General features: G+C 42.2%; 1 protein-coding gene across 1 annotated transcript in view; it reads right to left on the bottom strand.

The window, feature by feature from the left end:
• The window catches only part of atp8b1 (ATPase phospholipid transporting 8B1), a 33,073-nt gene that overhangs the window by 2,548 nt on the left and 3,600 nt on the right, over nt 1-26,925 (bottom strand). Inside the window, exons 2-25 of the mRNA XM_041959838.1 lie at nt 16,643-16,827; nt 16,262-16,359; nt 12,031-12,144; nt 11,702-11,800; nt 11,415-11,476; nt 11,048-11,120; nt 10,292-10,362; nt 9,606-9,688; nt 8,714-8,872; nt 7,963-8,051; nt 7,553-7,743; nt 6,888-6,972; nt 5,852-5,975; nt 4,852-4,895; nt 4,434-4,590; nt 4,004-4,192; nt 3,287-3,399; nt 3,010-3,174; nt 2,584-2,695; nt 2,234-2,309; nt 1,928-2,060; nt 1,627-1,755; nt 1,379-1,535; nt 1,054-1,277 (exon numbers count right to left, since the gene is read on the bottom strand). Of these exons, the coding sequence (XP_041815772.1) occupies nt 1,054-1,277; nt 1,379-1,535; nt 1,627-1,755; nt 1,928-2,060; nt 2,234-2,309; nt 2,584-2,695; nt 3,010-3,174; nt 3,287-3,399; nt 4,004-4,192; nt 4,434-4,590; nt 4,852-4,895; nt 5,852-5,975; nt 6,888-6,972; nt 7,553-7,743; nt 7,963-8,051; nt 8,714-8,872; nt 9,606-9,688; nt 10,292-10,362; nt 11,048-11,120; nt 11,415-11,476; nt 11,702-11,800; nt 12,031-12,144; nt 16,262-16,359; nt 16,643-16,808 (2,913 nt within the window). The 5' untranslated portion in view covers nt 16,809-16,827. The remainder of the gene's footprint in view (nt 1-1,053; nt 1,278-1,378; nt 1,536-1,626; nt 1,756-1,927; nt 2,061-2,233; nt 2,310-2,583; nt 2,696-3,009; nt 3,175-3,286; nt 3,400-4,003; nt 4,193-4,433; nt 4,591-4,851; nt 4,896-5,851; nt 5,976-6,887; nt 6,973-7,552; nt 7,744-7,962; nt 8,052-8,713; nt 8,873-9,605; nt 9,689-10,291; nt 10,363-11,047; nt 11,121-11,414; nt 11,477-11,701; nt 11,801-12,030; nt 12,145-16,261; nt 16,360-16,642; nt 16,828-26,925) is intronic.

The following is a 26,925-nucleotide window of genomic DNA, read 5'->3' as shown; positions in this document are numbered from 1 at the left end:
GTTCATCTTCTTTTTGTCCTGTGAGTTTTGGCTTGACAAAATGATATTAAAATAATCTCAACTGGGCCATGATGGATATTTGGGTCATATTTCTATACTTTGATACGTTTGATTACACACATATATTCTGCTAATAGTTAGATTACTTGCATATGCTTACATTAATGATAGTTGGATCCTGATACGTTGACCTTATTCATATTTTCTGCTGATGGATTGTGTGACTGAATAATCAATAGAAATTCTACTTCTCCTGGTTAAGTTTTTCCTTTATTATTCATAGAAGTGATTTAGACGAGGAATGATTCTTTGTGTGCAAAATATATCTAAGGCCAGTGTGACCTAGAACAGGAGGTTTTGAGATAGAGGCCTGGCATGGGAGACATCTTAGGGCCCTCGACTTAAGATTTGTCCTTGCAAACAGGTTGCTGCGGTGACGTTGGATTCTCGAAGATGACCAAGCAGAGGAGAGAAAGCGCACGACGGCAACGAGGAGGAGCTGACGACTGTTTCAGCATTTCCTCATGTTCTGTCTATAAAATACTGGGTCAGGAAGAGATAGTGTGTCAGACTTGGTGAACTGACCCAACTCTGTTGTGGATCAGGGAAAGGAAAGTCCAGACCCAGAGCTCTGTGACCTTGCACATTCTATTGATGTTAGAATAAAACTGATTTTTTGGGACTCAACATCTTCTCCTATTGCTTCATTAAAAGAACCCAAAAGGACCAGAGAGATTTTTGAGACTGTCCACGACAGCCAACAGCCACGTGAGCAAATAACAGATTGTATCTCGGGTGAGCTTTGAACTATTTTTAGGCTTGTGATGGCTAGATTGCTATGAAATTAGCTGTGGATATGTAGGGTCCCTCAAGGATGAGCTCTCATGATTTCAATGTACTCATGACCTTTTCTCTAGCTCTAGTGTGAATTTATTTAAATTAGAATTTTGCTAACACCTGGCACCTGGATTATGAAGGAAAATCTAAATGTTTGGGCCTAGATAACTCTTAGATCACATGACCTGAATCATCAGTCAATGCTGTGCCGCTGACCTGTGAGGAGTATCCGCTGAAGAAGGAGTACCAGAAGTGGACCAGTGTGAAGGCGAAGTTCTTGAAGAAGAAGAAGCGCAGGAACTTGCACATTCGGATGTAGGACCAGCGCCCGTGCACCAGCAGGAGGCGCTCCAGGTAGCGGAACTGAGCAAAGGCGTAGTCGCTGGACATGACGGCCTGCATCCCCTCCTGACCGCTGATGCCCACACCGATGTCTGCAGCTGGAGGGACAGCGGAGAGGGAGGGAGGTTAGAGGAGCTCACAGGAACATAGATCACACGCAGAGAGATAACAGGTGAGCAGACATCACTCGCGTCCTTACTCTTGATCATGTTGACGTCGTTGGCTCCGTCTCCGATGGACAGTGTCACAGCTTTCTTGTACTTCTTCACCAAACTCACCACGTTAGCCTTCTGTTTGGGCGTGACCCGGCAGCAGATGACCGCCTCACACTCACAGGCCATGTCCACAAAGTCAATCTGCAGAGACGTTTGTCACGTTTGTAATCACGTAAACCAGACCGTCTCACTTTTAGTCATATCTAAGAGTGTTTAATTTATTTCATGGTACCTGTCTCATTTCCTTCTCCCAGTCGTCCATCGGCTGTCCGTCCTGAGGGGTGCTGGGAGGCGGCCGCTTTCCCAGGCGGCGCAAACGCAGGCGACGGCGTTTCTTCTTCTTTTCGTACAGAATCTCGTTCTGAGAAGATGAAAACAGAATAAATCAGCACAGTCCACCATGTTAGCTGGTGGAAAACGAGACTTTAGGATAACATTTTTTCCCACGGCTGCATTTCTGAATACTATAAAAACTAACTACTTAAAACAAATCATCTGTCGTCATTTTAATGTTGATCTTGAGTGGAACCCACCAGCCATCCTCCGGTGATGATGAGAGCGTTTTTACCCAGCTCAGTGAAGAAAGGCTGGACCAGTCTCTTTTTGCCTCGGTGGGCAGTCGGAGGCTCGTTTCTCCTGTTGGCCTGACGAGTCCTCAGCTTCTGACTGCAGACATGGAAAAAATCAGACAAACTCTTACACAACACAGTGTAAAACCATTAAAATGTGAGGATTTATCACAAGCAGGGTCAGACTGCTGAAGCCTCAAACATGGTGGTGGATCTTAAGGGCTTTTCATTATAGCACTCTTGTAGGCCGTGGCACTTTAATCAACTCACTTGACGTCTTCTCCGTAGTGGATATGCATGTCGTCCGTCAAAAGCGAACAGGAGTATCCAATGTTCTCTGCCGTTTCTGGGGGGGGGGGATAAAACACTTCAGCGGCGAGAAGAGAAAACTTAGCACTTTATCTTTTTAGCATCAGCCGTTACAGCAGCAGGAAGTTGGTGTGAATCCAGTTTTGTGTTTTATTTAAAAAGAGACAGGTTTATTCTTAAATCCACAAATATTATTTAACCATTGATGTTTCAATAGTGGTATATATCATACTGGCTCTTATGACTCACTGGCGGATGAGTACAGGCTGACTAACAGTGAGACTCCTCTCTGTAGTCTGAGGTGATGGTACCTTTCTTGTCTCCAGTCAGGACCCAGATCTTGATGTCGGCCTTGGCCAGAGTGGCGATGGTCTCCGGCACTCCGTCCTGTAATTTGTCCTCGATGGCTGTTGCCCCGATCAGCTGGAAAGAGGGAGGCAGCTGCTTAGATGTGGCTGAGGGTCATTGGTTTTAACTTTTAGAGAGTTTCAGCAGAGGAAGTGCAGACTTTGGACGAAGAGTAAAGGGCTTCAAAGTGTTATGGTGGATTTTTAAATAACTGTGGTTGATTTTTGTTGTTTTATTTCTACAGTTATGAATCATCCTGTCCACATTTGAGTTGTGTGCTTCTACCCTTCCTACTGAATCGTGTATATGTCGGGGATGCGAGGCCCCACTTTCCTATTGGAAACTCAAGTTCTGTTGAGAATGAAAAAAGTTTTTTGTTTTCCACCCACCATCAGGTTGCTCTCAATCTGCTCGTACACACTGTCGAGGGCATCATCTCTGTCGACCATGGCCAACTGCGCGTCTTTGTGTTTCCTGGACCAGACGTTGTACTCGTCCGCGCTGATGTCTTTGTAACACAAGCACAGTGTCCGCAAGGTCGCGTTGGCAAAGTCCTGAAGCACAAAACACAGACCATGTTTCTTTCCACAGAAAGCGGAGAAACAGCAGCACACACGTACGTCAGGCTGTATAGCGCAAATGGGAATAACACAAACGCAAACTCACATCCAGAGCTGACTGGGTGGTGTCTTTGTGTCTGGAGTTGGGGGAAAGTCGCTCATAGATGACAGTGTCAGCTCCTTTACAGTAGAGACGAATGCGACCATCAGGAAACTTCACTGTGAGAGAGAAGAGATAAGATAGGATAAATCTTTATTAATCCCCAGCCGGGGAAATTTGGGGCAGAAGCATAGAGGGTCAGAGGTCTTTAGCCTCGGCTCTGACTTCCTCAGTCAGTTCCCTACCAATTAAGACCAGTCCTAAACGGTGTGCCTCACTGTTCGTACACTGCCAAACACACCTTTGCTTCCTGCTCAGGTAACATGATTGCCTGGTTTGGTTTCATTGCCAATAAAAAGTCCTGTGGCTTTCCTTTTTTTGATTTTCTAAAGTCTTAGATTAGCAGAGTTGTGACTGCTAGCTAGCACAGGATAAGTAGCTTCTAAGCTAGAATTCTTGACTGACGCCTTACGCCTGTATGCAAGTCTCAAAAAGTTGTATTTCTACTTAAAAGGATAAGACTAGACTTATTCTTGTTTTTTCTTTGAAAACAACAACATTGTATTTGCTGTCTCTTGATGTTGTCCAACTTTGCACCCATCTATGGATGTCAGCAGAGGACCATTGGCTCCTACTGAAGAAATACATCAGGTCTAAAATAGTTGTATGTGGGATTGGGTCAAAATAAACTGTGTGTGCGTGTGTGTGTGTGTGCACTCGTACAGATGATAGACATGCGCTTGCGGTCGGAGTTGAAGTCGAGCAGCGCCAACATTTCGTAGGTTGTCTCCTGCTCCAGCTCCCTGATGGTGATGGTGTCCTGCGTACGGGACAGAAACACGTAGCCGAAGTTCCTGGCTGCGGTCACCAGAGCGCCCTCATCGGGAGACGCCGCCTGGTACAACAGCTCACCTGAGAGGACAATATGAGCCCATACGTGAGGAGGCCATGTTCAATGCATCATTTCTTTCATAGCTGCATTGCACATTGGCTTGGATTAAAAAAATATTGCTTCATGCAGGATATGTTTGGGTTGACTGACAGGCGCTACGGCTTATCACAGTCAGTCGTGGTGGTGTTTGCCGTTTAGACATCACACCTTAGCACCACTCAGGCTTCTTCCCCTTTGCCCACACTAAGATTTAAGAATTACCATCTTTGTTATCCACCATGACGGTGTGGCAGAGGGAGAGCAGTTTGAAGAACTCTGTAACATCCTTATCCTTCCTGGATCGGATGCAAGCAACCAGGGAATGATCCATGAACTGGAACTTCCTGTCAGCGTGCCGGTTCCAGCTCCAGTCCACAGGCTAATAAGGAATTAGGAAAATGTGTTGGAAGACTATAGCAGAAATAATCTCTGATTAATCTGATGACATTGCTGGTGTCAGTATCAGTATCTGAAAATCTTTGTTAAGCAACTTAGAATTTAGAGTAGGTCTCACTTTAACTGTTACCTGGATATCTGGTCATATTTTCTCATACAAATGAAACAATCATGAACGAGTGAACAGTTTGTCTCATTTTATATGTGAATCATGTTTCTTCAGTCAGTGTATTTGATATTTTACCCTTCCTCGGTCCAGTGTCACTCCCTCAGCAGTGGTTGGTTCACCTGTGGGAACAGAGTAAAAACTTTTACCATATCTAAACACACATGCGTAACCAACTTACAGCGGCTCCCTGTTAGCTTCTTCATTTAATTTCCACTTCTTCCTGCTGCAGTGAACCAATTTCCCCCAAATGGATTGTGAAAGGCTCATATTTCATCCTTCTGATAACACAATCCTGTCAACAGGTACAGACACAGCTAACATACAAACCCTTTAGTTCCTGAGGACACTGGTTGTACATGTAGAACTGTCAATTTCAGGTAAAAACCCTACATATTCATGTGTGCTGTCAGTGTTTTTGCTATCAGTAAGACAGATGTCATTGCAACACAAAGCAACAAAAAAAGCAGCAGGTGTCACTCCTGCTTTCGTTTTTCTCTTTACCTCCATAACTACCTCATTCTGGTTTCCTTCCTGTATCTTTCCATTTCTCCTCACTGGTTATTTCACTGACCTGAGAGGGTAAATTCGCCATAACAAGGCCATAGGCACAAAGGCACTGATACTGCCCGAGTCACTGGCTCACATACCCCAGTTAAGGTCTATTTAAAGGTCCAGCGTGGAGGATTTAGGGGGATTTATTGGCCGAATTGGAGCTAATATTCACAATACTAATTAGTGTATGATCACCTGAAAACAATAATTGTTCTGTTTTCATTACCTTAGAATAAGATCTTTATAAGTGCAGAGGGAGCGGGGCCTCGTCTATGGTCCGCCATGTTTCTACAGGAGCCCAGCACAGACAAACTAAGCAATGGCTCTATAGATGGCCTTTCACATTTTTTGTGTTTTTATTGGCCACCGTAGGGGAGAGTGAGGTGAAGAGTATTCAGGTGATTGCAATCTGCAACCTGACCGCTAGAGGCCACTAAATTCTTCACACCAGAACTTTAAAAACAAAACCACTAAAATGCCAAACAGTAGTTTTATGTCGGAGGAAAATAAAGCAGATCAGTACCATAGGTGCGTCCAGCGATGGTGCACTTCTTGAACTGCATGATGTTCTGTGTCAGAGTTCCCGTCTTGTCGGAAAAGATGTACTCGATCTGTCCGAGCTGCTCGTTCAGGGTGGTGGTTCGAGCCTGAAGAGGGGCGAGAGCTGATTTAATGAAAAGTGCAAAATGATGCACAGGCTTTTTACTGTGAGCTGCTGGGCCATTTACCAGCTGTTACTTAAACTGCAACCCAACATCTTATCAGCAAATGCAGCCTGGAAGGCTCAGTTGTCTTTACATAACCTCAGTATTATTGAACTTTGGCCACATAATTACAAGTGACTGAAGACCATGAGATTCAGTTGAAAGCTCTGTAAACAGCCATTAAATGGATTATTTTGACAGAAAAGAGTAAAAAAGGTTTTGTTCTCTTTTAGCTGTAAAGTCACATCATTAATAAACTGAAAATAAACTGGTTGTTGATCGTAAAATGCATTTTTGGTAATATTTTGGTAAAATATTTGAATATGAACTTTTACAATAATACAACTGAAGTTATCCTCTATTGCCTAAATGCATTGGGAGCACATACAGTACTTTCAAGTTTTTGTAGTACTTTAAAATGATTTAAATGCCTTTCCATTGTGAAGTAAGACTGAAAAATTGTAGGCCCTTGACAAGTTTCAAGAAAAGCAGAAAACTTAGCATCTGATGCAAAAGATCATCTGCAATAAATGTGTTTCTATGTTATGTATGTATAGAATTTAAAAATCATTAAAATAAAAAAACATGTCTTTACTCTCGGCAAATGATTGCACAACAGTGAACCAATGCACGCTTCAGGAAGCTAATTCATTTGCACGTCTACCTGATGTGGGCTCAGTTTGGTTTGTACAGAATGAGTTCTTCTGCTGAAGGTCTAAAGCCTGAGACATTGCTAACAGGGATTCTTTGGTTCTCTCTCTTAACATATAAATCCTCAGTGCCCAGGTTGTGATGTGCTACATTTGGAATAAAGTCAGGAAGCTAAAAAGAATGAGAAAAACAGTCTTGATGTACCTTAGCTGGTGTGTCTTTCTCTGAGAAATACATCTGCAGGTCCCAGTTGATGAACTTACTCTGGCCCAGACGAATGACCTCCACACTGAACATGAAGACAAACGGGAGATGATGTGGACAAGTTTTATTTTGACAATTATTTCATGGAGGCAGAGCTGCTCTTTGACTACAGAGTGTGAAAGCAGTTTTTCTTGAGACAGCAGTCTGAAGGTGAGTGAACAAGGTGAAATGCTGGAGAGGAGCAAACCAACACTGTCTCAAGAGTCTCTGCTGCTAACTTAGCAACTGGGTTATCCTGGTTACTTAGCAAGTCTGCTGACAGCTGCAGGAGTCTGCAGAGCAGCTGAATGGTCGCGTTCAAGCTCGACTGAAGCGTGTGCCATTACTATTTCATTTGCTTTAGAAGGTGGCCTCAAACCCGACCTGCCACCAGGTGATGCTGCTCTCTGTTGTTTTCACTTCCAAACTGCCAGAGGAAAGCAGCGTTACGTTCTGGAAGCCATGTTGATGACATCTTTCTATTCACATCTAACAGTGCTCAAAGACAATCTTTTAATTTCCGTTTAACATTTTAAATGAACTAGAAACATTAGACTCAAAACAGGAACAGGAGAACAGAGAGAATGAATACGTGAACCCTGATATGTGGGGATGGTTGCACCGACCTGACGTAAAGTGAAATGGGCACCATGGTGTTGAGGACAATGATGTATCCCCAGAAGCTGAGGAAGCCCCTGTAGGAGGCGTCCTGGCCTTTGCCGTCGTACAGATACCAGGCCTTGGAGCCGATCTCCTCGTACCAGAAGGTGTGACCGATGGCCAGACCTGCTGCCACCAGGATCAGCAGCACGAAGATCTACAGGGAGGGGGGGGCAGTTTTATAGGAGAGTGACTTAAAAAAAAGCCCCATTGATATTGAGAAGTTATTCATGTAACCTGTTTTTTCAAAAAGAGAATAAAAAGTCTGACAGCGAGGATGCTGCCTGATTAGTTAGACTACATTTCATAAAAGCAGCCTCTCAAATTTCAGATCTGTCGGTATGATGGGACGATGATGCTTGTGATTCAGACTCACTGTGTAAACCATGTAGTTCATCAGCTCGTCAATTTTGGTCCTCTTGAACCTCGACTTGCCGCTGTTCCTCATTATTTTGGTGTCGGCTCCTACAACATCGTATATCCACATGATGAATGTCAGCCCCTGCTATCAGCCATTATTACTCATCAATAATGTGATAAATGATTTACTATCGCGATGAAATGAGAACAGAATGTTAGGACTGGAACTGACAATTATTAGAATTATCAATGAATTGACCAAAGTGACATCTGTCCAAGGAGACGTCTTCAAATGTCTTCCTGTGACGTCTTCTCTCAACAACCCAAAACCCAAAGACATTAAATTCAACTATCACACTGGAGAAGCTGAAACCACCCAATTTTTAGCATTTTTGCTCAGAGAATTATTAAATAATTAATCGATTATCAAATTTTCTGTTGATCAACAGTTCATTAATTGACTCATCATTTCCGCTCTGTTAGGTGATGTCATCTGATCCGTATGCAAGGGAAAAAAATATGGCTTTTTTGTTCTATTTTCTGTGAAGACCAATTATTGGTTATGTGAAATAAATTTGTAAACGTCTGCTAAAAGCGTTAACTTCACATTGATTTTAATCAGAGCCGTGTCTAAGGACAACAAAGATGATGTCATACATCTACATCCTCATTATGCACCGTCAGCACTAAAATTCTCTTTTCCCTAGTTTTGAGTCATGCAGTGATGTCTTCTCAGGTGGAGCGGTGATGCGGTCGAGGGTTCACACCTGCGAAGATGACCAGCCCGTGACACTCCTCGGTGTTCCTGATCTTGCAGCCTCGGAGCAGCATGTTGTCCAGGTTCACAGGGTAGCGCTCCCTCTGCCACAGCATCGCCCCCGTGAACTTGTCCAGGCGGTTGTTGGGCTCCTCGCACTCGATCAGGGCTTCAGGGGGGACAAAAGGACACGAGGATGGCTTGAATTCCAGCCGAGAGGTAAAGACTACTAAGCTTCATCTGCATGAACTAGCTCAGAAACCTTCCTGTCTGTCAGCAGCTGTGCAGACTTTTTGTTCTCGACCAAAAACAAAAGTGGACAAAAGAAACCTTAAGTACCCTCTAACGTCCACTGACCAGAGTCCCTCAGCTCCAGTGGCTCGTTTCACTTAAACCACATGTTCACAGTTCTTTTGATTTTGTTTTTCTTGCACAGTACAAAGAATAGTGAAACATGGCAAATTTACAAGTTAAAGACAAAACCCAAAACATCATCAAAACATTTGTAATAAAAATGAAAAATACTGTTATCTAAAATACTCAAAGTAAAAAAACTACATTTTTATCGAAAAAGTACAAAATATAAAGGACTTCTGAAAGTAAAACATTAAAACTGAAATATCAAGGTTAGAAACACACCAATATTCTTGAGAACTTAATGTAAAACCAAACGCACCAAATCCTATCTGCAGCTCCTGCTCTTCAGAGTCAAAGAGTTGAAAAAGTGTAATATATTCCTGATTTTCAATGACTTATTTCATTCAATATTTTTAGTATTGTTATGTAAAAAAGTATTTAGATTTCAAAACTCATAAATATTCTATATTTTCATTGAAAAGTTGACTAAAAGTAATTTAGGTTTATGCAAATGAACTTGGCTGGCAGCTGTGAACCATGCTCACCATCAAACTGGGCCAGCTGACGCTCCTCCTGCAGCCTCTCATCAGTCACTCGGAGTCCCATCTTAAACTTCAGGTTGGTTTCTCTGCAGAGGGAAAAGAACAGACATAAAAGACTGAAGCAGAACCACAAATAAACACAGTCAAGTTCAGAAATTTTGGATTAAGAAAGGCTTTTTATTTTCTCATCATTCGTCCTGTGTGGATAAATGAACATAAATGAATTCCTTATGAATTCTCTGATGCACTTTTTATGCCACAGAGCTCTGAGAAAACAAAAGACAGGTGATGGTGGTGTCTGTTTCATTTCATCAGCCATTTACTGTAAAATAGTTCCATTAGGAACACCTGTGCAGGTCTGCTTGTTTGACTTAAAGGCAATTCTCACTTAATCAAAGAATATACAGTGATACTAGTCACATGGCTGAGCTTGGCAGAAATTGTTTAGCTCTTGGCCAAAGCTCCTCAGATACTGAGTCTCCTCTTATCAGTGAGTAATCTGTTGACTGAACTCAGAAACCTCAGAGCAAACAGTGTCGCTCCAGCAGTCCCGACAATTTAAATAGAGCAATCAATATAAATGTTATAGTTCAAAACTAAGTGGGCATAACTCTGAATTATGACGAAGATCAAGTTGTTTGGGTTTATTTTAGAGGTAGAAAGTTTATTGAAAGGCTGCAGAGTCTTACCCGTCGAGCTCGGCTGTTTCGACGTAGCACAGGCTGTTTGGGTTGGAGCTGGATAACAGCAGGATGTCAGCCTGAAGAGAATAAAACATACACACATCAAAAACAGGATTTAACGCTGAAGTCTGACCTCAACACAATTTAAAGTAATTCTCTATCAATTTTCTTTCAAGACAAAAGCTGCTCATTTCTTGCCAACAGATGCTGGTAGTTGGATCCTGGCAGAGCTTTTGATTTGTTGTGGACCTTTTAGCTCTTTTACCTCAGCTCATGAACAACAGGTTGATTGGTAACAGGTGATAGTATCATGATTGGGTATGAAAGGAGCATCCTGGAAAGGCTCAGTGGTTCACAAGCGAGGATGGAGGAGGTTCACCACTTTGTGAACACGTGATTGGATAAAGGAGATTACTTTTGTTTGCATTTGTTTGACTGCATTCTGTTTATGTCCCAACTTCTTTGGAATCAGGCCCGTATATTAAATATCACTTCAACTTCTAGTTATCAGCACACTTAATATTAGTGAATGAATTGATCCATCAAAATTAACAGTAATCCATGCTGACCATAAAACTGTAAACAGATTTACAGCAGCCAGCCACCTCATCACTAGCTGGCAGGGCTACATCAGGACAACCATGACTGTCCTCTAACCAGTTAATACAGCAGTTGATACATTGAACACACGATAGACTGACAGAAAAAAATTATATCTAGTGAAAATGTAAACAATTATTCTAAGAAAGTTATTTGTCACACCGGAATAAAGTCGTTCTTCTTCAGACGAACCACATCTCCAACCTCGACGTTCCTCCACTTTGTCTCCTGAAACCTGAAGCACAGAGGACTGATCACAGTGTTTATACATGCACAGCATGCTGTCATCACTTTTTCATGACAAAAAAGGACAAGAATTCACTTACTGTCACACATTGTACAGGAACAAACCTCACATACAGCATTAAATATGCTTTGATATACACCAGGCGTTAAAGCAAATCGTATTTCAAAATGCTGTATTAAAAGCTAAAAGGATTCCTTGATTTATCCTTCAGTATGTCAGTTTTTAAAGATGGTGGATATCTTCTTTTATAAATCAAAGCTAATAGAAAAGCTTTATTCTGACCTGTTCTCCAGCAGCACCTCACACTTCCTGTTGTTGATCTCCTTGTCCATCCTGTGACGTGCCTGGAAGAAAAAAAAATTAAAGAGGGGTTTGGACTAACTAGGTAATATAGTTCTTATTATATGATACCTTTGTATGTAACCTGTATGGCAGTCAATTAAAATTTACTTATGAATCCTTCTTTGCATCAACCTAAAAGCTTTCAAAAAACACCACAGAGTCAAGGTGGGCACACACCTGTGTGTGTGTGTGTGTGTGTGTGTGTGTGTGTGTCCAGTGTGTCTTACCAGGTCGTCCACCAGGTCCTTGATGGCAGTGACTCCCAGCACCACGACCAGAGGAACCAGTGTGGTGTACCAGGGCAGGGTGGTAATGTCTGGAATAATCTAACAAACATTTGATAGCACTTAATGATCCGTTTTTGGCTCTTCTTTATTGGCTACGGATGTGTACACATACAAGGAATCTCACTCCATTTTCTCCATTGCTCTCAATGCACTTCGACAAGAACAAACATAACAGCTAAGAACGGGGACAGCAGAGCTGAACAAATACAGGCAAAGAACAGATGGCTGTGTACACAAATCAGAAGACAGGTGGGGCTTTTTAGATGTACCTGTAGGATGAGCAGAGCCAGGAAATAGAGGTTGGCAACTCTCTTAAACTGCTCGTACAGGTTCAGGGGGATGAATGTGAGGACGTTGTACTTGTACGTCTTGATGGCATTTCCCTGCAGATGAGAAGCACATAGCAGACACCGATGAGCACAGTCAGCTAGTCCTGTGCTGTTAAACTGCACAGCACTCTCCTGATCGTTAGGAGTCCTCCTCAACCTGTGAAAACAGCTGCGTAGCGAAACCTGTGGCTCTGGAGGAGCTTCTCAGAAAATAACCCTCATGATGTCAGAGTGATGTTGTCAAGGTTACCTCTGTTCTGCAGAGAGGGTCCAATGAAAAGACCATGGAGATGCACGGTGGGTAATGTAGGACCCTTTGTACATGCTAATGACCTGTGCTGCCTGGATTTCGATCAATCTTTGCAAGTTTGTCTCTTGTGAGTCCTCAAGTTTTATGAGATGCAATGCTAGACTACTGGAGTGCTCTAAAATTATTCAAGGTTTACAAAAAAACTGAAATTAATTCACTATCACTTCACTTTTCCCTGCACTGAAAGAACCTGAATAATGTAATGTAATGAAAGTAACCTGAATTCAGTACTGTATTTAGAATCTGACTAATTTTAGGTCTGAAGTGAAAGTCTTAGCACCTCAGGTTTTGGCTGAAAAGGATTAAATAATCCAGAACTTCAGGAGACAAACAGTCCAGGTATCAGCAGGTATCAGTCCGGTTACAGTATCATGGTGTCAGCACTGAGACGGTGCTGTGTTTCAGCAGAGGATAACCATCCTTTTCGCCCTGGTTTCCACTCAGCTGCGTTTCCATTACAGTTGTTTGCAAAATAAAAGCGATATTTCTGAAATTTCGGCAAAGTTCGAATGCGACTTGCAGATGTTTCCATCGAACAGTGTTTTGCAAACCAGTCGAAATTCTCGTAAGTTCCCGGACGTCCCGCAAGATGTGTGTGCGTGCTGTGCGTCTGTAAAACTTAACACAAAGCTATAATTAAGAGCACATGCATGCCCCTGGCCTTGTAGGATTGCGCATACTCTAATGCACAAATGCTGAAGATGAAATAAAGAAATGATCTGTTAACTTAGAGTGATCACTGATTTTAATGGCCTATTATTGATCACTTTGTTATTACGCGAGGCTCTGACAGCGTCAGCTCGCGCCGGCGGAGCAGCAGCAGAATACAGGACTGTGAATTACTTAAGTGTCCTTTGAACATATTTTCTATCAGCAATTATGTGTAAATATTAAAGTTAATGGCGTGCACGCGTGTCTCCCACACAGCTGAGGTGCACACACTCATCACAATGGCAAACACAGTGCTGTAGATCTGTGCGCACGTGTGTCTTTAAAGTTCATCTCACTATTAATGAAAACGGAATGATTAGATTTTGCAAAGTGCGCACAGGACGAGATCACAGCTGTCAGATTGTCTTTAACAGATCAGCCAGCATGACAGCTGGAACAGCTGGAGTGTTTTTGTCTGCTGCTTACTGAGATCCAGAAAACATACAAACGTTATATCTGACTGCATGCGGCCGGCCCAAAACGGGGAGTCCGCTGACCTCGGAAATGTGTAAATGTGAAAAAAGTGTTTCCATTACACTTTTGCGATACACCTAAATATCGACACATCTGAAAAACCACCTCATGAGAGCGTAAAAATGTTTTTGCGATATTTGAGAGGATTTTCGATATTTAGGTGTATCCAATACCGTTTTTTATTGCGATATTTAGGATTTGCGCATTTCTAGGGGCAATGGAAACGCAGCTAGTGTAGGAGTCCTTCCCTGCCACAGTGTGGCTGAGCAAGACGCCCAAGCCCCATCAACTCCAGGTCACAGAATAGCTTCAACTATACTACAGGGCTGTCAATGAATATCGCTGCATTGAAAGAACTGCATGACTGACAGGAGTCACAAAACCAGCTCCTATTGTCCGGTGATTAGTGGTTTTTGTTTGTTGTTTGTTTTGTTTTTTTTAAACTAGGAAAATCGGCTGAAGTCTGACATACTTAAGTCGATGTCGACGTGAAAATATCCACTCCACGAGCTGTTACCTCCATTGTTTCCATGAATAGAGTCTGGTGGCTTTGGCCAGAGTGATATAACAGCTGTTTCTGGTTAAACAAAACAGATCCTACTCTTTAACAAAAGGTGCCTCTGCACGGGTCCTATCCATAATGTCGTCAGACACTTATTCTAACAGTCTGAGCCTGTCAGAGGCAAAAACAAACACTTTTAGTGGACGAACATTGATGGTGCACAAACAACCAGATGGATTAAATTGCAGCGTGCTTCATGGCTGCCGGCTGCTATGCTGTCATTGAAAACTGAAAAAAATGGGTGTCTCCAATGGTAACCTGGACACAAAAACATTGGGAAATAGGGTCCATACTCAGATATTAGACCAGAATTCATTTCATTGATTGGAAATAAAATGTAGGTCAAGTTAGAGCCTGGCTTCATCTGAGATATATTTATCAGATTTGTTTAGCTCCTCTCCACCAGCTTCCTGTCAGGACTCTAATGTACAGCAGATTACTGTTCAAGTTATTTCTAACATATTCTGGCTTCTGTCCCACTGAGTCTCTGTGCTGTGATGATTGTGTCTAATAGTCCGATGCAGGTCTGCTCAGCTGGACCATCAGGTTTCAGCCTACACAAAGACCGATGACACAAAACTTCAGATACAAAAACATTCCTCTGTCCGCTGACTGCTAAAAAACAATGTCATACCAGTGAGACCAATGAGCGAGAGCTCCAAACTTTAGAATCAAATCACGTGTTTTTCCATGTGCAGGACAACTACCTGAACAAAAGAAAAAGAAATCAAAAATGTACAGAAATCAATGAAAACCACGATCTAATCTGAGTGTGAAACATCCAGTTGTCAAATACATCCACATGCTTTCACCTCATGTCACCTTACATCTACGTCCTCAATCAAAATGAGCAGTGTACAACAAAACAGTGCAGCTGAAGCATTAACGGCTCTTACAAACAGATTTCAAACATGACCTTTCAGCAGCTCAGGGAGCCCTGATGGAGTCAGGCATGACTCAGCAGAAACACAAAGGTGACCTCCGTACGAAGCCGTGAGAGACACGGAAAGTTACCACAGAATCAGCAGACTTCCTTGTTGGTGTTGTCTATCATGTTCATCCATTAACGTGGGATCAGTGTTTGATACCCATTTTTGGGGCAAATTACATCAAATACTGAACTAAACCTGGCTATAATAATAATTTCTGCTTATGTAACTATTACCACCTTTGGTATATCTGAATTTCTTTGCCATCAAAATTGAGTTTAACAGTAAAAAACACATCATTTCTTGCTGGCAGACAAAAAAAAAGTTACAAATAACAAATTGTCCACGAGCTAGCTGTAGCATAGGCATGTAATTTCTGAACAAAGAAATAGCATATACTTCCTCTTACAAATGAAGAGTTCAAATCATAAACCACGAAACACACTCATGACTGTTCAGTACACACAGGGGTTTCGGTCTGCTATGACCATTAGCTTATGTTGGCTAATGTTAGCATATACTGCAGTCCTTGTTACCAAATTAGCAAAATGGTACATCGACACTTCATCATCTCTGAAGACTCAACTCAAGGTTCACTTACTCGCTTTTTCCATTTCAACTCCATTTCATGGGCTTCATCTACAGAGGGAGTTTTCCAGCTGAGGAAACTCAACTGAGGACCACGAGACGCGAATGAAGGTTCCAGAAAAAGCCAGTGAGTGTGCAGTGAGTTAAGATTCCTTATGTAAAACTAGTTACCGTGGTAAAGAATGGATATCCACCTTCAGCTCACAGGGAACACTTTGTACAGTCAACATGTCAGCACTGATTCAGTTATTGTGTTCAAACATAACCAACCACAACAAGATACATGCTCCTCTAGAATTTTTACCATCAACATTATCATCAAATTATTTCAAAACTCTTCCTCGTTGGCACACGTGAACCCAGCCACAGCCCTGAAGGAAGAAAATCAATCTAAAGACTGCTGGATGCTTCTAAAAATAATCAGCAGGTTGCACGGCTCGCTTCAAACATTCAAACCATCCGGCTCTTTGCCCAGGGTGTGTTGTCAGCTGCTCTATATGCTCAGGATTAGTTTGTACCAGGACCAACAAGGAGGGAGGACAAAGGCACCTTTGGGCGAGTCAATTCAAGAGCAGAATCAAATACAGTTGAACTTACGGAGTATCTGCTCTTCTTGATACACAGGAAGACTTTTTTCTGAAACTCTGGCAGGTGATGATAAGGTCTGTCATTGGCTTTCACCTTCCATGGCATCTCTGAAAAAGAAAACGTTAATAAAAACGGTTTCCTTAACATAAATCTAATATGTCAACTATAGAATATAGAATATAACAATGTTTTTCATTTTGCTAAGATAGCAGTTTCAACCTGCCTCCAGTCTTTGTGCTAAGCTAAGATAAACCCATTCTGGACCCACCTGAAATAAACTGATAGTCATCTTATCTGACTCAGAGAAAGATGGCTGACAAAAAGGATTTCCCAAAATAATCATTTAAAAATTTAAGGAAAGTCCTCATTAGTATGTCTTCAGGGACTCACCGGTGGGTTTAGCTTCCACCTCGGGGTGCGGTGCTCCTGGTGGCGCTTCTGGTTCTTCTTCTTCAGAGCTTGCATCCAATTCGTCATCCGTCTCATCGTCACTGTACGGCATGACCTCATCGTCAGGCCCCAGGGAACCCTGGGAGTCTGCGCGCCTCCGACTCATCTTTGCACCACAGGTATCTCTGAGAAACAAGAAGAGTTTCAGGTGCTCAGTAAAGGTGACATGAAATAATTCAGAACTTTACAGCATTTGCAGCACAAATGAGAGGGTGAACTTTCCAAAACCAATACAGTCACTGACAGTTGCACCCACTTCTGCTAGTTTACCTATACAGTAAAACACTTATTTCATGGTTCATGTGATACAGACATTCATGATTCCCAGAGGGTGTACCCTAAAGACTTTGGTGATCTCTGACTTTAACTGTTGGTGTTTTTAATGGGTCATCACGGACTGATACACAATTTATGTGCATAAACTCCAGATTAAACACTCTAATGTTTTTAAGGGAATTATTCTGTGTGTGTGAGAGAGTCATTTAATTTACGCTGTGTTAATAGATTGTCAAAAAATTCTTAATCTGACCAAGTTGTTGTGCCATGTCTCCCTGTGAAGTAGAAATGAAGATCAACTGAATCAAGTCACAACGTATCAGATATCAGCTTGTTTAGTGGATTCACTGAATGAATTTGGTTATTATTTTTTCTCTGGAGGTGGTGCCTCAAAGGTTCCTGTAAAACAAATAAAAGATCATTTTATGATTTTGACATTGCTGATGCTGTAACTTTTGATCCAGCATTAGGTCATCAGGTAAAGATGTAACTGTGTCCATACTAGTCATTTTTTTTCTGCTAAATACTTGAGATACTAATGTTTTTTCCGATTACCCTGAACTGTACTTTGTGTTTCGTGGTTTTAGCATTACTTAGCTCGCTAACACGCTACACTAAGATCTTGAGCGTAGTCAATTTTAAATCTGTTAAATATCAGCATGTTAGTACAGCGATGCTGACGCTCAAAGCTCCATTGTACCTAAGTAGAGCTCTACAGAGAAGAGATAGATCAGGAGGCAGTAGGTTGCAGTGACAAGGAGACAAAACAGCAGGCTGTTTGCATCCTGCCATTTTAAACCAGTATTAACTCATTTGCTATTAAATGTTGTCAGACCACACATCACACAAATTAGTTAAAGTGAAGTATACTGAGGCCTTCAGGATTTTGCACTTTCAGTAAGGTGACATTGAGCATACAGTAAACCTAAAGTCCAAGACTGAGAACACACCCTCAGAAAACAACAGTGCCATCATGCTTGTATGGGCAGGACAAATGAAAGGGTGAACTCACAAACACTAACAGGAAAGACCGACCAGAAACAAATGCCTGTACAGCTTGAGTAACTGAACAGCGGTGAGAGTCAACTGATGGATGAGAAATGACACCCTGTGTCTTTACACTACAACAAAATGTATCCTTAAAGATCGGACTGCTAAGAAAGAGCACAAGGAGAACAGGGTGCAGATAATTCAGGAAATTTATAAAACGCGGTTAGATTTCTATGGATGGATCACTTTCACTCAGTCTAAATAGGTGTTTAAAGGTAATTCACCCTGATCTATTGTGTCATTCCAATCTGTGATACCCAGTGAACAGATAAGGGAATAAAAAGCTGCAGTTCAGGATTGCTGTTGGATTTGACGGGCAGGTTTCTGCCAAACCCACTGATATGATGCGTGTGTGGTGACATTGCAGTGTGTGTTTGTGTGTCAAAGTGTCATGGAGTGGATGAATATGCATATGTGACTCTGAGGAATGTGGCCACCCCCCCCCCCCCCCCCCCCCGGTTACTGTCGCCCTCTGTTCAGAAGTCTATACAGTTCAGTGCCTTTACATGAGCTATTCATCTGATTTACTGTCTGTTTTCACCACCTGACAGACACGTCAGCCTGGAGTCCCGGTTCAGATTAAAGGACTGAGACACACTCAGTTAACAGTGCTTCATCCGTGACGCAGAAACCTCAGCATGTAAATCTTTGATCAGGTTTATCAATGTTTTTGATTGTGGGATGATATGACTGGTTGCCAAGATTTTTTATGATGAAGTCATCATTCGTAACACAATCTGACACAAGTGCAGATTCTTCATTTCTATTGACAATTAACATATATGTGCAGTTAATATTATTGTCTGTTTTGCAGATAAAAATGACCGGCAGACTAAAGGATGACCCCGACTCACTGTAAAATCCCTGCAACATCTGCCTAACAGCTCCTGGACAGTAGGTGCCAAGTGCAGGTTGGCACTTCCCATCTACTTAATGTTTAAAGATGTGGAAGAGTCCATTAGCACAGCTGATAAGGTTCATTAGTCTGGCTTTCAAAAACAAACTGAAAAGTGCTCAACAGGGCTAGACAGGAACCACGGCAGGATCAAACCTGTGAATGGAGGACCTGAAAGGACAGAAGGGATAATTTATAGTCCAGGCTGACATTTGTCTGGACTCCATATTATCCAAATATTATCCCCTCTGGATCAGTCTATTTCCAGTTTCATTAATGCAACCATTTATTTGTTGGTAGGACATATTACATCTTGAAAAACACCTCATTTCTAAAAATGTTCATTCAGTGTGCTTATGTTCTATTCATTACAGATGCTAAGTGTAAAAAAACCTTGCTGATGCAGGTTCAAAGAATCCCATTTGTAACTTAAACACCTGTCATCTATAAATCTCAAATCACCTTAAACTGACGGCACCTGCCTTGCGAGTGCCCCTTACATGATGCCAGCACACATGGGGTTTTATGCAGGAATGTGAAACAAAAGAGAAAATCAAACTTTTTGGAAGATGAGATCACAGTGATGTTAGAGGAGCTTGAAGCCAGGCGACACAAACTATTCTGTGGATTAAAAACATGAACTCAACTGTGGCTGAAAAGAAATGGTCTGACCTTAAAATACAAGGGAAAAAAAGCATAATTAATCAACTGAGGCGGTGTGTCCAAAAATAATGACTGGAGGTCAGATCATAACATCATATCCATGTCAAAGTCAGGGTTTATGAATAACACCTTAAATGTGGTTTTCTGCTTAAGATGATCAAATTGGTCATAAGCATAAATGAGGTCCAGATGATCAAAGTGAATCAGCTAAATACAGCAGTGTTTACAGCCAACGTTTATATTTATATCAATGAATGCAGGCTCCAACAGAAATACCTCTCTGAACAACAGCAGCACAAACCCCATCCTCCAAACTGACGTTGAATCAACCCTCTATAACAGTCCAGCATGAACTGAACATTAGAAGGTTCATGAAGGAAGATTTAGTGCTGGACGCTGCATTAGACTTCAGCAGTCTTAGCTCCGTGTACCTAATAATGACTGAGTATGTACTGCACAGACTAGGCCCAACACTGTGAGTATTGTAACGTTGCATAGTGCACACCAGGCATGTCCTAGCGATTCCACAAAGGGCCGTGTGGCTGCAGGTTTTCATTCCAACCAAGGAGGAGCACATCAAGCTGGACTCATTTAATCAGCTGATCTCAGTCCTCAGCTGATAATTAGGTGACCTCTTGACTGGTTGGAACTAAAACCCGAAGCCACACGGCCCTCGATGGAATAGTTTAGACATGTCTGGTGTATGCCATCTTTTCCTGTGTTCCTGTATGAGCTACACAAAGTTACATTCCTATCCATTCCTTTGATGTGAAAATAGTGAAATAAAATGAAAAAAGTTTTGAAGCCTTGTAGGCCGTGGTCTTGAAGGATTAAGGAAAAGTTAAGCGTTACTGGGCCCTCAGATTGAAAATAGCACAGTGTGGAAAGCAACCACAAATCAGCTATCTGTGTTGGTGTGGGCGTGGGCGTGTTGCGATACCAGTGAGATGATGAAATACGAGTTCAGTTTGAGCAACACACCCATGAGTTAGAGGGTTTATGAAGATGAAAACATGGGTTGAAATACTATAAGAGAGCATTTCCCATGATCAACATTCTGACTCTGTCATATAGCGCAACCAATAAGTGAATGTGTCCAATGATTTGGTTTGTGACCAAATATCTGCACAACTGACATCCCCATCAGCCTCAGCTGTAGTTTTTAGTGTTTAGTGGTAATTAGCAAATGTTAGCATGCTAACATGCTAAACTAAGAAGCCAAACACAGTGAGCACTGTACCTGCTGTGCATCTGAATATTAGCATGGTCATTGTGAGCACAAGCTGGTTGGTGTCCAGTGTGTCAAAGAATTTCTACTGCAGACGCTGTGATCCTTCATTTGTCTTACAGTTTTCTCTACACTGGTCTGAATGTGCTGTTTCCCCATTTCTGACAGACGTGTTTGACATGATTGACAGCACTGCCAGCAACCTCTGAAAGTATCTAGAACTTGCATACAGTGTCGCCTCCTGAGCAGAACCATAATTTAGTTCCAGGAACTTTAAAACAGTTGAACAGTTGAAGCAAAAGCTGACCTTGTGAAAATGTCCACAATACGTCACATTGGCATTTCTGACCAAAGACGACGTAAACAAGACCACTAACATTTGATGCCAAATTTCAGTACTTGACTGTTTCACACAGATCTCAAAGTATTGTGAAATAACCCCAAACTCCTTCGCTGTTTCAGAAACAAGGCGTGTGGAAAAACATTATTAGTTCACTCGAGGTCTGGAACCAACCATTTCTGCTCTAACTGAGCACCGCAGTCAGAGTGTCCCCAAGTTCAAATCAAATGTAAGCAGAGCTCGTGACAGCAGGCCACGGGACACTCCTTCCTCAGAGCACACTCTGAGTGCTTTGACTGAATGAGCTCTGGCTCAAGAACACAAGTCTGCACATGAAAAAACTGAAGTGGTGAATAAATAAAATGCCGGCCAAACTCTCAGCAGGTATTTTAAAAATACTGAAAAAAGTAGTCCCCTCCTCTGTCTCCACCCAGCCCTCCACCCTAACCTGCAGCTTCGACTCTGCTCATCAAACACACGAACCTCAGCAGCTCTGCTGTCTGACAAACTGTTGAGGAACGTTTGCTGTAATGTTCATCATCAACACCCGCGAGTCACATGAAATATCCTATCAGCATTTGACATGAATCATCATGAAGCTTGGCAGGCTAACTTTGGCAAAAAAACAAACAAAACAAAATCTATGGATTAAACGCAAGTATGATAAACTTACCAGTTGACCGACATTGGCTCGTAGGTTGGATCTTTGATTTTCAGATCCTTTGTTGAAACATGAACGCTCAGCACTTCTTTTTATGCCACTTCGTAACTGAAAACACAACATGCTTCTGACATCATTTTGGAAATGGTGAAACTTAACAGGCAAAATATCGATACGTAGCTACACCTGGCTTCTCCTGTGAGACCCCTTGTTTCACTGAAGCCCCACCCCACGAGTTGACGGGATTGGTTCCTTTGGTACGTGACGTATGAAAGCCTGGCTGTCTCAATCTGTGTTTCTGAGACTGTCACTGATCCACTGCAGCTCCGAGGTGGAAATGCTCAGGCATGATCCTGACTGCTTATTTCAAATCAGTGATGTGTGATGATACAGTCAGCTCACAAATCTGATGATCGCATGATGTCATCGCAGTTGTCTAGAGAAAACTGGAGTGTTTGCCAGTTCATCGCTTTGTTCACATACTGACGATACGTAGCTCCCATATTAAAAACGTTCCACCTGCAACCCACTGGGGAAGAACTGACTGTGAAACTGAGGCAGGAAGTGCTGAGAGAGAGGGGGGGGGGGGGGCGCTCAGGTCTTTCTTTCCTTTTTATCCCCCACATTAACAGAAACTAGATGATATCTACAGGATGGTGGGTATAGGTGCCCCACCCTGCCTAGGAGGTGTTGAGTAATTGCAGGGGGGTGAGGAAAGGGGGGAGGTGCATGACCTGGGGGTGGGGGTTGGAGAAACAAATAGACAATTATCAAGCAGACCCTTCAGTCAAATCCAGAATACAAAGTCTATCGAAGGTGCAGCATGTGTGAAAAGAAAGACATAGTTCATATTCAAACTGGGTGGTTTATTAAATTTCAAATTGAAAAAAAACAGCTAAAGGTGGCTAAGTGACAGGTTGTGTCTCATTTCTTTAATCTGTGCAACAGGCATGTTGCCAGGCACAAACACTATTTCAGCATTCTGCTTTTCCTACAAAAACCATGTCACACACACATTAGACAGTCTTTTGTATGCTTTAATACATGCGTGGAGACGATCGTTAAGCTTGATGGGGGGTTTTTTTTGCCAAAAAGCATCTTGGGATTTGTAGTTAAGTTAAGTAGTTTTATGTTTGTAGGCTTGTACCTACAGACTCTGTTGTAGTTGGTAATCTTCTGAAACAAGGAGTCTACCAGGAGAGTTTTACCCAAACTACAAGGATGCTCCAGCTGTGAGTCACAAAACGTTGTCTATGAGAAAATCAATTCACTTTTACTTTTGGAACCAGGACTGGACATCGTTCAGACATTTGTGATACGAGTACTGACACCTCGACTTCCAGACCAGCTCCTGAACGACGCTGAATTAAATCGGGATACATCCTTTTTTTTACGGCTTCTATAGGGGTGCATGAAGGAACATGTTTATGGGCCACTGCTATAATCAATGACATCGGTTATCACTGTCAAGAGTAAAGAGAGAAGAGAAAAACTGCAGCCTTGAATGAAGTGAACCTAAGAGGCAATTTCACTGAGAAAATATGTTTACAGCAAGTATTGAAGTAATTAAGTAGTTGTGAGAGAAATATGTGCCACACTGCCTGAGATGTCTACCAAGCCTGAACACAGCCTCATTAACAAAGCCAAATTTATCAGTTTTCTCTATGAGACCGCCATACTAACTGCCTCGCCCACCTCCCGAAAAGCGTCCAATCAGAGGTTCAGTGGCAGCAGCAGGGCTGTGAGGATTGCACGTCTCGGAAAACCAGTTTTGGTGTCAACAACAAAGAGCGGGGCGGGAGGAGGGGGGAGGGATTCACGGACTGAGACAGAGGAGAACATACCTGAGCGCCGACAGCGAAACCTGAGAGGAGGGAGGAGGCTCGGCTCTCTCAAAACACTTTGTGGATCTGGAGATATTTCTGTCTCTGTTGTTTCTTCCAGCTCTAACACTCCGAAATCCTTTCCAAGAGGTCCACAAACTTTTTAAATAATATTTTACATTTGTGCTCATATTTGATGCACTACCTCTTTCCTTTGATCTATGAAGGCAGCCGTCTTTGTATGTGCAAATGTATTTGCTAATAAAAGTAATAGAGCAGGAAAATATATAGGCCAGTATAATTTATTTTCTCTAGTTACTTGTTTCTGTTTAACCCACAATCCATTGAAAATGCGTTAATTATTTATTCGAAATGTGAAATAAAATTTTAGCAAATTTTGCAGGATTGCATGACCAAAGTGCATAATTTCCTGTGAATCTCTTGTGAATCCTCCGCGGGAATGGCAGACTCCATCAGCAACTATAAAAACTGCTATGTAGAGAGGTACTTTCTGAATGTAAATATATTGAATTGCTAATGCAAAAAAAGAAAACGGCATCAAACTTCAGATTAATCTAATGGAATTCTTAAGGATGCATAGTGAAGTGATGCATAGTGAAGGAGGAATATGGGGCTGCATGGTGGCTCAGTGGTTAGGACTGTCACCTCACAGCAAGAAAGTCCTGTTCAAATTCCCAAACCTCATTAACCAATTACATGAATATGCCACCCGGGCATCGCCCTGCGGCACCCCACTGCTCCTAGTACTTAGGATGGGTTATGAGTCTACCCTATGGGGATCAATAAAGGATATCTTAATATTCACCCATGACAGTTGCATGATATATGGACATCTTTCCTTCGATACACAGTATCTCAAACACAAAGGCATCACAGACACACAAGCCCAGGGTTCCCAGAGACATGGACACCTGGAAAATTGCCCTCAACCCTGAATTGAGAAAAATTCTAATACATAGGAAAATATACTGAAAAGGGTATTTTTTGAAAACTTTCAGTCAAACATGCTCTGTAATTTGCTTCTGTAAATTTGGTTACGATCAGATGGCATTTGCAGATGAACAAAAAGTAATAATAATATGTTTCATAAGACAAGAGCACATCTTACATGGGCAGATTAATCCAGGAGAAAAAGATTTTTGCTTTTAGTTGACCGAAAAACCTGTTTTATGAAAAAGACATGGCGCTCCAGTTGATCTATGACATCTTCTGACCTGTCTCTGGGTCTGTGGCTGAATGTCTGTGAGAGAGTTCTAGAGTTATACAAACTGAGCCACATGTATTGGCCTTTCTGAAGTGATCATGCAAGGGCTGATGCATTTCAGAGAAGTGACAGAATTTTTGCTGATCACTTCTCAGGATGAGTTCCTCATGTAATAGACACTGGACTACAGTGGAGGGAATGACAAGTATTTGTGTCGGTTTACTGAGCGCCCCGGCGAGAACTGATGCTATCAGTCAGATTAATGCAGAGTCGAGTTTCTGCAGCACCTGAGGGGAATCTGTTCGAGCTAATGTCTGCAAGAAGCAGGTGGAAAACAAGAAGGAACAATCGCTGCCTGTTCTCTGCTGGATTGCCCCTAAATGCAGTGAGTCTGCATGGAGAGCAGCACAAACCACCAACTGTCCACGAGTCTATGCTCTTATCTACATCACCTTCTACTACTGCTGAGACCAGTGTGTTTCACATGCAAAGACTGTGGCAAAAACCAAAAAACATTTATCTGCAGAATCTCTGCCTGCATTGTCTTGGCTGCAGGCCCCTTAGGGCCAGAAGGATTTACATTGCTATGCCTCCATCCTGATTGGATCTGACCGAGAACCCGTGGACACACCATTGTAGCTACTTGTCAATCACGAGGTAGCCACACCCTAAAGCATACCCTGCTTAAACGTGGCAGGTATTTACATAATAAACATCAGTTTGTATTGAAGACATGAACTCATTAGTAAAGTGTTCACTAGAGCTCTCAAAATTGGGCAAATAGTATTCTCATCTTAAAAAAAAAAAAAAAAACACAGGTTCAAGTTTGAATATCTGTTTTTGGGCATTATATAAGAGGGAAAACCAACAAGAGTCAGACTACTTATCCACCATTACAAAATAAATGAAAAAATGTCCTACTCTGTGTTGAAATATTCACAATCAGATGTATGGATTTTTTACAATTGGAATCTAAATTTAGAGTATTGGTTGACAGCCCGACTGTTTACGGAGTTAATAAAGGAAGTGAGAAGTAAACTAATTTTCTCATAAGCTTACATACAAATGGACTTTTTGCAGTCAGTTGCTGGCCGTTATGCAGGTTTAAGTCACTTCCACATTGGTTCCACTTTTTGGACTCAGAAGCTCCGTCCACCATTTGTCCAGTTTATCGGCAGAGGCCTGTTGTGTTTGTGCTGCTTTTTTTTGGCTCAGCAGCTCAAATTGCCGTCAGGTGGAATGAGGTAGAAACATGAAACTCACCTTGATAACTGGAAATGATGTGAGGGTGCCTCCCAAGAGTAATACCTCAATACCTACATGAGCAAGGCTGGTCGAAAAATATGGCTGATATTAACCAAGAAAGTTTGCAAGGGTCCCCCCCTGAGCAGGAAAATGGCCACAACTCGTTACCAGGTTGTCAGTCTTTGGGCAGTGGGTGTGTAGCCCCAGCCAACAGCAGCTTTCAGGTGAGGGCAGGACTCTATAATATAAAGACAGCCACCTAAAATGCATATAAGAAGCAGCCATGAAAATAGCGACAGTACCGAAGAAAGTGCTAATATGGTGACGTGAATCACCCAGAGGACAGAGCTCATTCCAAAACGGAAGACAATCTAGGATTGGCTGCACCGCACGGTTCAGAGCTTCATTCATAACTTTACCATTTGATTTCTGTTGAATGTAAGTCACACACATCGCAGGGCTTTGCCGAGTGTTGTGTGAGGAGGATGAGGTGAGGAAAGAGCCGGAGGCAGACTGGAGCTTCTAGAGGGATAAACATCAAGAGTCACACCGGATTTCTGCTCTGATCCAGCACTGGACACTGAATAAAACATCTGAAATATCAAACTGCTATGCTGATTCAGAAATAAAAGCAGCAAATCTCCACACTGGAGAACCGTGTGTGTGTGTGTGTGTGTTGACTGTTAGTGGAACATAATGAGAGTTAATGAGTCGAGTCTTAATTGAGATTCTTCAGTGCTGTACTCACAGCTGGAGTCCAGACAATGATTCCAAAAGACTCCACCCACAGAGACACCAGCTGCTGCTGCAACATGTG

The sequence above is a fragment of the Chelmon rostratus genome, chromosome 19, assembly GCF_017976325.1.
Source record: "Chelmon rostratus isolate fCheRos1 chromosome 19, fCheRos1.pri, whole genome shotgun sequence".
Classification (NCBI taxonomy): domain Eukaryota; kingdom Metazoa; phylum Chordata; class Actinopteri; order Chaetodontiformes; family Chaetodontidae; genus Chelmon; species Chelmon rostratus.
Note: the sequence above shows the minus strand (reverse complement) of the source record. Positions and strands in the feature narration are given on the sequence as shown.